The sequence below is a fragment of the Octopus sinensis genome, linkage group LG15 (genome assembly GCF_006345805.1).
Source record: "Octopus sinensis linkage group LG15, ASM634580v1, whole genome shotgun sequence".
NCBI classification, from domain to species: domain Eukaryota; kingdom Metazoa; phylum Mollusca; class Cephalopoda; order Octopoda; family Octopodidae; genus Octopus; species Octopus sinensis.
Window position 1 is genome coordinate 32952327 of NC_043011.1, and position 16370 is coordinate 32968696.

At 35.9% G+C, this 16370-nt stretch overlaps 1 protein-coding gene across 3 annotated transcripts in view; it reads left to right on the plus strand.

The window, feature by feature from the left end:
- The first annotated feature begins 3057 nt into the window (after positions 1–3057).
- The window catches only part of LOC115219650 (disintegrin and metalloproteinase domain-containing protein 10), a 106139-nt gene continuing 92826 nt past the window's right edge, over positions 3058–16370 (plus strand). The window contains exon 1 of one of the 3 annotated variants that reach the window (XM_036509607.1): positions 3058–3985. In XM_036509607.1, the coding sequence (XP_036365500.1) occupies positions 3859–3985 (127 nt within the window). In that variant the 5' untranslated portion in view covers positions 3058–3858. The remainder of the gene's footprint in view (positions 3986–16370) is intronic. The other 2 variants (XM_029789821.2, XM_029789822.2) reach the window with 2 other exon arrangements.

The window sequence follows — 16370 nt, forward strand, 5'->3', positions numbered from 1 at the left end:
GCAGAGTGAATTGCATCATGGTGCCGTTTTTCTCACAGACGATGCCCAACTGATTCTACTATACTGTGTAGTTGACAAAATAAAAAAAATGTGCATGTGTGAAATTAAAAATATAAAATAGAAACAATTTACCCATCATACCCTGATGAGTATATATTTATATATATACATAGGATAATGGGTAAAGATCCCTTTCAGTCATGAATGACTATGGGATTGCACCTAGAAAGTTCCCTCACTAGGCACAATCATCTGGGCAAGATTGTTTTTGGAAGACGAGAAGTCATCCATGCATACCAGCCTTCTCTCTCCATGCCATCGTTATTATCCAAGGGAAAGGCAAAGGCCAATGCAGCTTGGCACCAGTGACATTGCAATTCATTTCTACAGCTGAGTGAACTGGAGCAACGTAATATAAAGTGTCTTGCTCAAGAACACAACACACAGTCTGGTCCAGGGATCAAACTCACTACCTCATGATTGCAAGCCTGATGCTATTCTATCATCATCATCATCATCATCATTATTATTATTATTATTATTATTATTATTGTGGTGGTTAAATCTGGGCATCATGCAAACGGAAACAGTTGTAAGTTGAGATTCTTTTTGTAATTAATTAATAAATGATAATTGATGTAAATCAATTGTTGTTCATCAATTGTATCTCCATTTTCTGCTTTCCTTGAATATTGATAAACTTTAATATATTTTTGTCATTACCTATCATTTATGAGCATTAATACCAATACTCATGGTTAAATACAGGTAATACACCAGTGGATTCATTGGATACCAATATCCCTTAGACAGTTGTTATAACCTCTAACTTAACTCACCTATATTATGTACATATATATATATATTAGGAAGGGCATCCAGCTGTAGAAACTCTGCCAGATCAAGACTGGAGCCTGGTGCAGCCATCTGGTTTGCCAGCCCACAGTCAAACCGTCCAACCCATGGAAAGTGGACGTTAAACAATGATGATGATGATATATATATATATTAGAAGAAATGAGGTACTCAGAAATTCGGATGATTTTATATTTACAGATATTTATTTGTATATTACATGTTTTTATACATTATATAACTTATATGATATATTAGCGCTCTCGTCCATTCTGGTGGAGTTTTCAAATTGAACTAAGTTCTTGTGGAAAAATTTTGACCATTTTATAGTGTTATTGAGTGTGTAGTGGTGGGGAGGGATATAAGATATCTTATATAAGCGCTAATATATGACACCGATTGGTCAAACTTTTCGTTTGAACAGTCGGAAACGTGTAACTCAGATATAAGTTATATGATGTATAAAAACATGTAATATACAAATAAATATTGTAAATATAAAACCATCCAAATTTCTGAGTACCCCATTTCTTCTAATATAAAATACCTGTACATCATCTCCAAACCTTCTAATATATATATATATATATTCTTTTATTATCGATCAACATGAATGGAAATTGTAGCTGTGATACCAGTGCTGGTGGCACATAAGAGAACCATCCGAACGTGGCCATTGCCAGTGCCGCCCTGACTGGCTTCCGTGCCGGTGGGATGTAAAAAGCACCATCCGATTGTGGCCGTTTGCCAGCCCCGCCTGGCCTCCGTGCCGGTGGCACGTAAAAAGCACCATCCGACCATGGCCGTTTGCCAGCCTCATCTGGCACCTGTGCCGGTGGCACGTAAAAAGCACCCACTACACTCATGGAGTGGTTGGCGTTAGGAAGGGCATCCAGCCGTAGAAACACTGCCAGATCAGATTGGGCCTGGTGCAGCCTTCTGGTTTCCCAGACTTCAGTTGCACCGTCCAACCCATGCCAGCATGAAAAGCGGACGCTAAACGATGATGATGATGATGTTTCAGCCCTAATGCTGCTACATATATATAATATGTATAAAATATATGTTATATCATCATCATCCTTTTGCCATAATCTAAGCTGTCCTCATGAAGCTCACCTGCAAATTTCAGTTCTCCACAGTAATATTTGTTGATGTTATGATCCATATGAGATGAGAACATACGAGAGGATAGAGTTAAATACTGGAAAATATTTATTACAGAGTAATTACATGTTGAAATAGAAAACTGGAAAATGTTGGTATTATTCATTTCATATCATAGAGGTTTCTTTACCATTAAAGAAGTTACATAGTTATACATACATAAAAACATATTACATAGGTGTGACATAGGTATACATACAGAAAAACATGTAAGAAATTTAATAATTCATCTTAATTCTATAAGTGATGAATTGCTTATAGGAAATTTCTCCCATGTCTTTCTACATGTATATCTATCTAAATCCAATTGGCAATGAAACATATGTAATATGGAATAAATAGCAAAATTTTTCCAGTTTTCTGCTTTAATATATAATTTTTTTGTAAATAATAGAAGATGAAGTGTCGGACGGATGTTTGGAGAATTCATCCTGGACATAAAATTTTGGCAACTGAACCCACGACATGGATAATAAGGACTTATGTGTAACTTAGATGCAGGAGTGGCAAGTAGCTTGTTTACCAACCACATGGTTCCGGGTTCAGTCCCACTGCGTGGCACCTTGGGTAAGTGTCTTCTACTATAGCCTCGGGCCGACCAAAGCCTTGTGAGTGGATTTGGTAGACGGAAACTGAAAGAAGCCTGTCGTATATATGTATATATATATATATGTGTGTATGTTTGTGTGTCTGTGTTTGTCCCCCTAGCATTGCTTGACAACCGATGTTGGTGTGTTTACGTCCCCGTTACTTAGCGGTTCGGCAAAAGAGACCGATAGAATAAGTACTGGGCTTACAAAGAATAAATCCCGGGGTCGAGTTGCTCGACTAAAGGTGGTGCTCCAGCATGGCCGCAGTCAAATGACTGAAACAAGTAAAAGAGTAAAGAGAACCAAAAGAATTAAAAGCCGAACTGTCAAATGAAGATAACATGGTAGTCACGAACGATAACTCTTGTAGATTTTTGAAGGCAAAGCATGCCGGATGAGACAAATTGCGCATGCTCGTTAAAAAGAATGAAGCTGTACATTTTAAATAGGTTCAGGCAGGAACTATCACCTAACAATAGTAGTTGCTGTATTAATATATATTTTTTATTTTATTAACTAGTAAATAGTGTTGGTACGGTTTTAGTGACTTAAAAAGTGATTTCTTTTTCTCTTCCTTTTTTTCTTCATCTAGACTTTTAGTAGGTGATATAAGAACAATTTATATAAGTATTCAGTTTTTTTTTTTTATTGTTAGACCTATAGGATTTAGTTTACAGGGGAGTTGTGAGTCAATAGTGTGTAACTTGTGTGAGAAAAAGATCAGCCCAGCGTCTAAAATTACATACATATACATAGGAATTACACAGAAACAGACATAAAGGCTTTAAACATTCTCACGCAGACACGGACAGGGACGCTTAAACACTTCCTTAAACATCACCGCAGACGCTTAAACACTTCAAAGGTTTTGACAAGGAACGCTTAAACACATTGCGTATATATATATATATGTACACTGCACATGCTTACACAGACGCTTAAACGCATACACATACAGAGAAACGTCTAGGCACTCATACACACGCACATTTCATAAACGCATTGCAAACAGACGCGTTTAGATAAACACATACACACACGCTACTACATGCTTACTATATTTATATAATGTGTATATGTAGTACGTTTCTGTATCTCTATGCACAAATATAGTAAGCTACTATAGGCGGCTGAAATTATTCCAAAATGGATTATTTTCGATAAGACTTAATGACATTTGTCAGCTGATGAAAGCTGCCAGAAACTGTGAACTAGGACATTCACTTTCCCTGTCTTCCTAACCGAGATGTTGGATCAAACTGGAAGTCTATGGAACAGCTCTATGTTAAAGCTTTTCACTTTCATTCTGTTGCTGCAGCAGTTTCTCTGCTGGAATGACTGTTTTGTGTTTACTTCAGCACCGTCATCTACAGGTGAGTAAGACACCCATTACATACATACATACACACGCACACACATATAAAACCCACATCATGCTACACTTTTCCCTTGTAATAATGTACTTATATATATATATATATATATATATATATATATATATATATATATATATATATATATATATATATATATATATATATATGTCCATAACAAACCTTTTTCTTTACAGTGTTTTTCTTTAAACTAAATAATATTCTTTGACTCGTTAATTTTTTTCTCGATCAAGATCTACCGAAACATTCACATGCAGACATAAAATAAAACTGGCACGCCCATGTTCTTTTAAATGTAATTTGTAATCAAAGCCAAAATTAAACTAATTAAATATCCCTCCGTTTTTTCCAATCATACACCATAACCCTGAAGTGATAGAAAAAAACAAAACCCCTTCTAATTTTGATAGAATTAAAACCCCCGTAACAAAATGGAGATGGTTGTTCCTAGATCAGTCTCCATTGTTACCATAACATGTTATGCTATATGTTACAAACAGTTTATATATATATATATGTATGTGTGTGTATGTATATGTATGATTGTGTGTGTATGTATGATTGTGTGTGTGTGTGTGTATGTATATGTATGATTGTGTGTGTGTGTATTTTCTCTTTCTCTAAATCATGTTAAACACGTACTAATGTGTCCTTTATGTATCGTTATGCGCGATATATAATATATATATGTGTATGTATGTATTTGTGCATTATGTGTGTGTTTGTGTATATATATATATATATATATATATATATGTATAAAAGCTGAATTTTTCATGATTCATTTAAGCATTTAATTCTTGGTTTCATGACACCGATTGGTCAAACTTTTCGTTTGAGCAGTCGGAAACATGTAACTCAGAGTTAGGTTATAAGAATATATACACACACACACACACATATATATATATATATATACACACACCATTTTCTGAGTACTTCCCTTTGCTTGTATTTTGTAAACAAAAATTAAAATTTTCAATCTTTCTCTTTCTCATCATATACATACACCCATATATATATATATATATCACTCTGTTTATATATATATATATATACATTATTTACACACGCACGTGTGTGTGTGTGTATGTATATATATATATTCATTCTTTACCGAAACAAAAAAATTTGAAAACTATAACGATTCATTGTATCGTTATCTGTGCAATTTCTATTGAGTGCTCTTTAGATTTTCGGCATCCTTAATCTTTGATGCAATAGTTTTCCCATCTCTTGTGTGTATATATATATATATATATATATATGTAAAATATGTACCAGTATATATTTTGTTACATAATCAAATTTAAAGGTGTTTGTTGCCAGTCTAACATAACATGGTTGATGTGTATAAGGTGTTTGAACATGTTCTAGCAACTATGGTGATGATTGATTGAGAAAGTATCTCCATTTTGTGTGATGTTATGATTGCAAAAGTACATTTTTTCCCCGCTCCGGTGAAGGTGTATGTAGCGGGGAAATAGTGGGTGATGTATTAAAAATACATTGCAGTGACTTGTGTATACGGGTGTCTGTGTGTACAGCTTCAAGCGGCTTGGTGGTCCAATAAATTGTATTTGTTAGTATAGAAATAAAATTACTCAAAATATTCAAGTTGGTATGATGTAAGGACGTTCCCGACTATATATATATATATATATATACACACATATAAACTATATATATATATAGCACACACGCACTTATTTGTTTCGTATAACGTGACTAAATTAGGATATATATGTATGTATGTTCATGCTTACAAGCTATATATATATAATACATATCATAACACAACGCATTTTCAAGTGTATGTGTACATTACAAGTGTATGTGTACATACATACATACATATATATATATAAAACAAGAAAAGTATGACTAAAAAACAAAACAAAAAAGATATGATATCCTGTTTGTTGAAGTTTAATAAAGCGAAAAGTATCCTCCTTCCACCCTTCCAAAAACATGTTTTGCTCTTAGATGCTCCTTCTGTGAATCGAAAGAATTTATTTAAAGGTTGGTTGAGCTTTTGAGAACTAAATTCACTAGTTTAACAACCCCCGGTCTGATTGTATCTACTTATCAGTCTGTCTGTACATATCTATGCTTATAGTCGTAAAGTTTCTGGAAAGGTTCCACCTGAGAATATAAAGGTGATTTTGTACGACCTGTTTTGTAAGAATGGTCTAAATTAAATATAAACCTGAACGTAGCTAACAGACAAAACCTTTGTTCATTTGCATTGGGCTGTAACTGATAAGTTATGTAAAAGATGATAAATTTGGTTGAGATAATTGAGGAATTAAAACTTTCATAGTTCATTTATTCATTATTTGCAATATCTAGTGCACCTTCGACTGATAATACACACACTTAATATACATGTAATATGATAAACACACGAACATTACTGGCTTAAATTTTATGATCTGAATTCTCAAATCGTTGTTTTGACATCTGAGAAATAATGATGTAAGTTTTGGTATATCTAATTGTTTCCATGGTTTACTTTCGTGGCTAACAATAGCACTTTGCTTATTGAAGTTCAGCGAGTCAATAAAGATCACAGCTCGACTGATATCGTTTATAATTAACCACACGCTATATAATTGTTTTACTGCAAAGTCAATATTTCTGAATAATATATATAACTTCAGTAGTAAAAGTAGTGAATGCAAGAATGTGTGTGTGTATATATATATATATATATATATATATATATATATATATATATATATATATCTACACATACATACATACTGTATTTACTCGTAAAGTCGCATTATTTTATTCTTGATTTAGCTGAAATAATCGGGGTGCGACTTATACACAAACTAATATACTAAATGTCACGATATGTAATGAGTTACATATCGTTTTTGCCTTTCTTCCTCTGTGTTTTAAAAAAAATATTTTATCGTTCTCACTACATTTCTATTTTTCCGTCTGTATGTGTGTATATACATATCTATCTATCTATCTCTTTATATTTTGTTCAAGGTTTTATTCTCTTTCCGCCACTACCGCTTATATCCATCTCTTTCACTCCCACCTATTTTCCACCTTCTTTTACGTATACCTTTTCATCCCCTCTCGTTCTCCTCTTCCTCCTCCTCCATCTCTCCTCATCCGTATCTCCTTCCATTCTCGCTTCTCCATCCTTCCTGTAATTATTATTAAGAAAATGTCCCAATTATCTAAAGAGATCTATAAGAAGTTTTCATTGACCAAATTGTAGCACATCCGGATCGAGCTTACTCGGAAACAGGCGGTTGCTTAGTCTGCTAGAAATAACAAGCAATTCTCCTTCCTGTCACACCCTATCGTTTTAAACGATGGAATGGCACTAGATAATAAAGGTAGCTGGAATACCTTTGATTGCAGCTCAGCTCTGCGCAATCAGAGTTGACCTGGGGTTAAACAGTAACAACCTCATGGGTAAACAGTAACAAAGCAACACCAAGATTTTTGTTTTCACTACGAAGTATCTGTTGTTGGTTAGCCCTAGATCAGCCCTGATCGAGGGAGACCCAGATTCATTACATTCCAGCTTTGACCATCCTGTCATTTTTTTTATTTAAAACTCATCATTACATTATTCAATATGTCTGTTTTGTAAAGACAGTAGAATGTAAGTAATCTGGGTGAGATTTAGCCACTGTTTCAAGCATGTTGAACGAAGAATTTCCTCCTCGTTGGTTCGTGCATACTCATAAAGGAGCAGAGCTTATAATTAAGTATTCCAGCCGACATAATCACATTTTTATTTATTTATAGTTTATGGAAGACTTCCCTGTCCAATGTGTCCCTCTAATAGAATAAGTGATGTCTTTACAGACGACGTGTTAAAACACGTTTCATCGAATTATGCCTGACACCTCTCATTTGCACTGTTTTGGCTTGCCTGCAGTTAAAGGATGTGATTATGACGGTACTACTTTTATGCTGACAGTTTAGTTGAGATCAGTATATGTATATTTTTCAATTGCTAATCATTAAGTTCAAAGACTATTACACTGCTGTGAGTCCGAGGAGTCTGTGATAATTTTGCAGCTTATATATATATATATATATATATATATATATATATATATATATATATATATATATATATATATATATATATTTATTTATAGAAGGAGCTTCTACAGGACTAGAACTGTTTCATTCAAAGGAAACAGTTCTAGTCCTGTAGAAGCTCCTTCTATAAAATAAATTAATTTACTCTGCTATGTATTGAGTACCTTATTTACTGTGGTTAACCCCGACTCAACCCGGGACCTACATATATATATATATATATATATATATAATATATATATATATATTATATATATATATATACACATACTCACACATACACACACACATACATTATATATATATAAATATATGCATATATACATAGATATATGTACAAACATATGTGTGTGTGTGTGTGCATATATGGGTACGTGACAAAAAAAAGGTAGACAAAATGAGAAACGAGACATGCAGTATAAAGAACAACATTCCTTTCATCAGTTGTCCCCTGTTTCATCTACGCCGCGTTGTGGGGTAGGCTGGATTTTGGGGTTACCCTGGGATTTTCGCTCATAAGGGGTTTAACCTTACAGCGTATCTTCAGAACCCAAGCACTGCTGGCATGAGACATCTCTCTCATTATATATATATATATATATATATACATATGTGTGTGTGTATGTGTGTGCATACACATACATACACAGTTGTTCGTTGATATATTTTTGCAGCTAACAGTACCATCATCATACCACTTCCTTTAGCTGCAGTCAGATCTTCGTTACTTCTGTTGGAATTTGAAAACTGTGCAAACGTGTCGTTTTTAAGACAGGTTTTTTTTTTTATAAATATCTTGTCCATATTTTGTCTTAGGTGCTTTCAGCCTTCTCGTAATAATTATGCCTCTCTTATCATCACTCTTCTTATACGAGCTCTAACTGCGGTTAATTGAAACCCTTTCCTAGTAGTTTCAAAAGGATAAGATGCGGATAACGAGAGACTGCCTTTAAACGATATTCAGAGAGGTTTAAAGTACTAGGATAAAAAGCCAAAATGAAAGATGAGTTGGAGGGAATGAATCAACAGATACTGTTGCCTCCAGTGTGGGACAAGCGAATTAAAAGTAATTCGGTCTTTGTCGACATTACCATATTTATAAAAAATAATCATCGTTCACGTTGGCACATGGCCATAAACTTTGCAGAGGAGTATTATTGATTTTTTTAAAAAATCGATATTCAGTACGATTAGAGTACATATTTTATCGACTCCAACAAGGTTTGAACCCAGAACCCCTATCTAAACGGATGAAAATATTGACACACGCTATTTTATTATATCCGACCCCCTTTTCTGATTTCGCTGCAATAATAGTTTTATTGGACGGTGAATGAGAGAAATAAAAATGTGCGCGCACCGAGTTGTTCCATTTTTTTTCTCTCTTACATATGCTGTTTGATCAAGCAGAACAATGGTCTATGACATTCCACCAGCCCGATTAACTATCAGGTTTTAGCTTTTTTATATTATTTCTTACGGGTCGGATGTGGTAGTGTGTTACATAAGTTAATATATCGTTTGTTTTTTTTTTGGGGGGAAAAAAAAAGACGGTAGTGTGTATGAGTGAGGTAGATTAGGCTGCTCTTTCTAGCAGTTCAGCCGACTGCGTATAGGCTTTTTCATTGGATTGTCTGTCTCGTGTAACTCTTTTGCATTTTAAATTGTTTGGCAGATTAACATCATGACATTCACCATTTCTCATGAGCTGGTTTGTGTTTCGACTGGCTGGCTTACCCGGAAGTAATGCTGGATCTCGTTCCATTTATCGCGCGTTATGATTGATTCTTGCTTTCGAAACTATGCCTATTGCTTTTCATATCACTTGAATACACTTTCTTAAACACTTGCACCCCCCCCCCCAACAAGTGTTAGCGGAATACATGCAAATAATTCATGCAAAAGAATTTACTGGTATTCCTTCAAGAAAGAAAAAAAAAAAAAATATAAGGTATTATTTGATTCTTTCACCTGCACGATTTTCACAAAGAAAAAAAAACAAAAAAAACCTCGGATTTTTTGCGTGGAATCAAATACCCTGACCTAATATGCTGCACCCCCCCCCTTTCTTTTTCGGACAAACAAAATGGGGGTTGAACCCCTCCCCCATATCCCGGAATCATTGGAATTTTTTTTTTTTCGTTGAATGAATTCCGGTGACCTCCTAATATGCTACAAAACCCCTTTTTGGTGCGGCCGACGGCACGTAAAAAGTACCATTCGAACGTGATCAATGTCCGTCCTATCTGACTGCCCCCCCCCCGTGCCAGTCACACTTGAAAAGCACCCACTACACTCTCGGAGTGGTTGGCGTTAGGAAGGGCATCCAGCTATAGAAACCTTGCCAGAACAGACTGCACTCTTATTGCGGCCTCCTGGCTTGCCAGTCCTCACTCAAACCGTCCAACCTATGCCAGCATGGAAAGCACACGTTAAATCATGATGTATAATGATATATATATAATTATGATAAATTGTTACCCATTCAATGTTTAGGTAAACTCACTCACTCTTTCTCTGTCCCCTCACAAAAACGAAACATTTTTTGCACCAAAAATTTGCTAAGGGAAAAATCTATATTCGGGATTATTATATATATTATATATCCAGTGATTTTTAAAGATATGAAAAAGATATTTTTGTTTTAATATACTTGTTTCATACACATACACAAACTAAAGTGTTTTTCTTTTTTAGAATAATTATTTATCATTTGTTATCTCCCCACTGACTTCAGTACCACTACCTTCTATAACCCCTGCATTTTCACTTATTCATTTCAAACTTCTCTGAATTTTCAATCAAATGTTAATCCACATTCTCTCAAAAATGTACTTCTGCAAAATGTTTATCTAAAATTATGGGTAAAGAAAGAAATAGCAAAACATATTTGAAAATGGGGATGTGGGTGAAATTGCCGAGGGTCCCACTTCACTCCGTTTTCCGGACCCCAAAAAAAAGGGTTTTGAAGCATATTAGGTTACTGGACCCCAGTCAACAAAAACAAAAAAATTTCTAATGATTCTGGGATGTGGGGGGAGGGTCCGGTTCCCCACCTTTTTTTTTCCAAACAAAAATAAAGGGTTTGCTGCGTATTAGGTCAGGGTACTTAATTCCATGCAAAAAATCCGAGTTTTTTTTTCTTAGTGAAAAGATCAATGGGGGTGGGGGTGAAATTTCCAAGGCTTCCGCCTCACCCCACCCTGTTTTCCAGACCCAAAAAATGGTTTGTAGCATATTAGGAGGTCACTGGAATTTTATTCGACAACAACAAAAAAATTTCCCATGATTATATGATATGGAGGAGGGGGTCCAGTCCTCCCATTTTTCTTCTCCAAACAAAAATAAGGAGTTTGCAGCATATTAGGAGATCAGGGTATTTTTTTTTCCTTAGGGAAAATCTTGCAGTTGAAAGAATCAAAATTTACCAAATATAATGTCAATGTTGACATTCTGTTGACAAAACAAAAATTGCCGGAGCCCGAAGGAGTCCTTGAGTCCTTGAAAATTATTCCTATCCTTATTTAAGCTTGATGTGTTTAAAATCTTCCTGCCTTCGTTATCTGTACTACATGGCTTTTTTTTTTTTATTGATTACCAAGGTTTGCAGTGCAGTAAGTCTTTCCAGAGTGGTGAAATCAATGGTTGATGTTCTCTTTCAGAGACGACCTACCTGGTTGCTCGACCTGCTAGAAATAGCAGCCAAATTGCATTCAAATCAAACCAATGCCATCTTAAATAAAGAAGAATATATTGGATAACATAATCACTGATACATAAAATGATGAGATGGTTACAGCTGAAATTCGTTTGATCACAAGTCTGATTGGTGGAGGTGCATGGCTTAGTGGTTAGGGTGTTGGACTCATGATCGTAAGGTAGTGATTTCAATTACTGGACTGGGCGATGTGTTGTGTTCTTGAGCCAATCTTTTGATTTTACGTTGCTCCAGTTCACTCAGCTGGCAAAAATGAGTAATCCTGCAACGGATCTGCATCCTGTCCAGATGGGGAATATATATGTCATCGAAACCGTGAAACCACCCTAAGACTCAGGAAGGAACTTTACTACTACCATTTGATTGAGGTTGATTTTTGGTCAAACCACAGAAGTATGTACAGGATATTATCAAAGACTTAGATTTGGGGAAAAATAATTGTGTGCAAGTTCTGAATCAGTGATGTTGAGAAATGAAAGTATGTTGGATTTAGTATGCAGGAAAGATTTGTTGGTATAGGGGTATCTAAGGCACTCTATCGGTAGTGGTTGGTGAGTGGCTTTTTGCAAATCACCTGAATGCACAGTAAGCTCATGCACACACACACACATATGTTAATATATGCGTATATATGTATGTTTATATCTGTGCATGTACCTGTGATTTTACATGGTTTCGTAAAAATCAAGACAACTTGTTGGATGTCAGAAATGGCTAGGTATTTAAGGCGGTGAGCTGGCAGAAACGTTAGCACGTCAGGCGAAATGCTTAGTGGTATTTCGTCTGCTGCTATGTTCTGAGTTCAAATTCCGCCGAGGTCGACTTTGCCTTTGATCCTTTCGGGGTCATTTAAATAAGTACCTGTTACACAGTGGGGTCGATATAATCGGCTTAATCTGTTTGTCTGTCCTTGTTTGTCACCTCTGTGTGTAGCCCCTTGGGGGCAGTAAAGAAATTATAATATAGAGCTCGCTTTGAAATAAACAACATTGAATACATCAAATATTGGGATACCATGGATATGCAAGCACCAAATGCAGTTTAAACCATAGATTCGACTCAAGGGTGCGTCCTTGGTGTGGCGTAGGTATAAAAAGTAAACACAAGTGACAGCTGTTTCAGTAGGATTGTGTTTATTTAATGCAGTCATAAAAGATTACAAAAGATTACATCATATGTAATCCACCAGCATCAGATAAAATTTTAAACATCCACCTGGATATAGTCAACATTCATTGGATTAGTGACTCATTGAAGTTTTATATTTGAATATGTAGGAAATTAGGTTTGGCATAAAACAGGAACAGAGGTATCAAATAATATACTATCAAAGTTTACTTAAATTAGTTTATGGTATAACAATGATGCTGAATAATCTAGGAAATGGTATAGTGTTGGCGTGGGTTGTAATTAAAAAAGTTACCAAAACCTTAGCAGATATGTTCTCAGTTAAAGGAGCTGTGTCATGGACTTCACTGACCAACAACATCAAACAATCAGCCCTTCTTATCCATATGTATGTAAAATAGATACACATACAAACATATTTATACAATCACCCTCTTTCTGTCTCTCACACACAGACGTGTGTATATATATATATATATATATATCATCATCATCGTTTAACGTCCGCTTTCCATGCTAGCATGGGTTGGACAGTTTAACTGGGGTCTGGGAAGCCCGAAGGCTGTACCAGGCCAGTCAGATCTGGGGGTGTTTCTACAGCTGGATGCCCTTCCTAACGCCAACCACTCCGTGAGTGTAGTGGGTGCTTTTTATGTGCCACTGACACAGGTGCCAGACGAGGCTGGCGAACGGCCATGCTCGGATGGTGTTTTTTACGTGCCACCGGCACGGAGGCCAGACAGGGCTGGCACGGCCATGATCGGATGGTGTTTGTTACGTGCCACCAGCACGGAGGCCAGTCGATGCGGTGCTGGCTATGGCCACGTTTGGATGATTCTCTAGTGTGCCACTGGCACTGGTACCACAAACTACAAATTCCATTGATGTGGATCGATTTCGATTTGATTTGATTCTTTGATTTTGATTTTCACTTGCCTCAACAGGTCTTCACAAGTAGAGTTATGTGTCCCAAGAAGGAATGTATGCACAGGTGGACTGACTATGTCCCAGGTAGGGGCCACGGGTTATGGCCTCACTTGTCCTGCCGGGTCTTCACATGCACAGCATACTTCCAAAGGTCTCGGTCTCTGGTCATTTTATCGGTGAGACCTAAAGAGCGAAGGTCGTGTTTCACCACCTCGTCCCAGGTTTTCCTGGGTCTACCTCTTCCACAGGTTCTCTCAACCGCTAGGGTGTGGCACTTTTTCACACAACTATCTTCATCCATTCTTACCACGTGTCCATACCAGTGTAGACGTCTCTCTTGCACACCACAACTGATGCTTCTTAGGTCCAACTTTTCTCTCAAGGCGCTTACACTGTCGGGTATGAACACTGACATTACACATCCATCGGAGCATATATACACACACACACACACATCCCTATGAAATATACACATACACACAAAAGCCCACAAACACATATACATGCACACAAACGAATGTACATGTATGTATGTAGACACACATTGTATATATTAAAGGATTATAGAAATAGGGAGGTCATAGACTGGATTATCAAATATTTTACAATTGGTTTGAACACAAATTGCAAAATGTTGCATTAAGAGTACACAACTGAGAATAATAAATGATATTGTGTTACATAATATCAAAGAAAAAGTTGTTGGCAGAAATAGGTGACTTAACAAGTAGGTATAGATATCCAATAAAACTTTAAAGCATAAATTACCCCCAGCGTTACATAATATTCAGTAAGACTGTAATAATTAACTAAATTACACAGTATAGACTAAAATAAACGCTTAGCGGTTAGAGGTTAAGTAGTATCTATTTGAAGCATTTTAGTTAACAGGTTTAAATTATAAACGAATCTTTAATGTCATGTGCACATTTTACTCTAAGTTCAGAGGATTTATTTAAAACATTAATTGACCATTTTATTATTTCTGATAATTCAGAGCAGCAAAGTCTATAGCTATACCTATCATTTGAGTAGGCTAGGACATGTTTGGTTATGCTCCAGATTATTTGGAATTCAACATTTTTATCCCCACTGACCCTTGTTTAATTCTGGATAACACTGGTGAATCTAATAGGTCTAATTAGTTAATTATTACTCTTCTTACAGGTATTATGAGCAACAGATTATTATTCCTACTACTAACACCTGTAATGTTAATATCTAACCTTGAAGCAGTTGAACTTGTCACACCGATCTGTCTACCTTGAATTAAACTAAGCTAAGCAAATTAATATATTTTATTTTTTGAGCCTGTCTGACATTGTATGCTGCCTCTAATATAAAAGGAGATACTCTTTTACTTGTTTCAGTCATTTGACTGCAGCCATGCTGGAGCACCGCCTTTAGTCGATCAAATCGACCCCAGGATTTATTCTTTGTAAGCCCAGTACTTATTCTATCGGTCTCTTTTGCCGAACTGCTAAGTGACGGGGACGTAAACACACCAGCATCGGTTGTCAAGCAATGCTAGGGGGACAAACACAGACACACAAACACACACACACACACACACACATATATATATATATATATATATATATACATATATACGACAGGCTTCTTTCAGTTTCCGTCTACCAAATCCACTCACAAGGCATTGGTCGGCCCGGGGCTATAGCAGAAGACACTTGCCCTTGGGTAAAAGAAAATACAGGAGGATCAGTTAATTATGATTTTATTCAACATATTCCCCTTTCAGATTCACACACATATTGCAGTGGTTCTTCAGTTTTTCTAAGGAAGGTTGATGTTCCAACCAGGCCTTTCACAATATCCTTAAAGCCAGGAATTTTTCAGCACTCCTACATATGTGACTATCACTACATCAAAAAATTCTCCCAATCCCTTTAGCCCCCCAGTCTCTCTATCAGAATTGACTCACTCTTCAGGATAGTAATGATATCACCTCTCATTCTTTCTGTCATCTACCCACCAGTATAACTATAAATTTCTGTCTGGGATATTATGAAGGTGTCTCTATCAATCTGTCAATCTCTCTATCAATTAGCAAATATCTTTCGACATCTGTCAGAAATATTCATATAGTAATATAGCAGTAATAGTAAATATGTCTTTAACTCTTGTCAAGGATATTTTTGAAAGATGAATCACGCAGTCTCAATTCACTCTTTTTACCCCTGACCACCATCTTTGTGGAAGAGGCTTGAGAGCATGTATACATTTGACTGCATGTGTATGCCTGCTTGCATATGAATATGAATATAGAATTATGTGTGTGTGTGTATACACACACATAATTGTTAGAGTACAACAAACATTAAGACAAGGCAAACATCTCAAGTCATATACAATATTATTATTGGAAAAAATTCAAAGTCTTACAGCTGTTTCTGGGATATTCCGTCATCAGAGACAAATAGGGAAAACAGCTGTAAGACTTTGAATTTTTCCCAATAATAATATTGTATACGACTTGAGATGTTT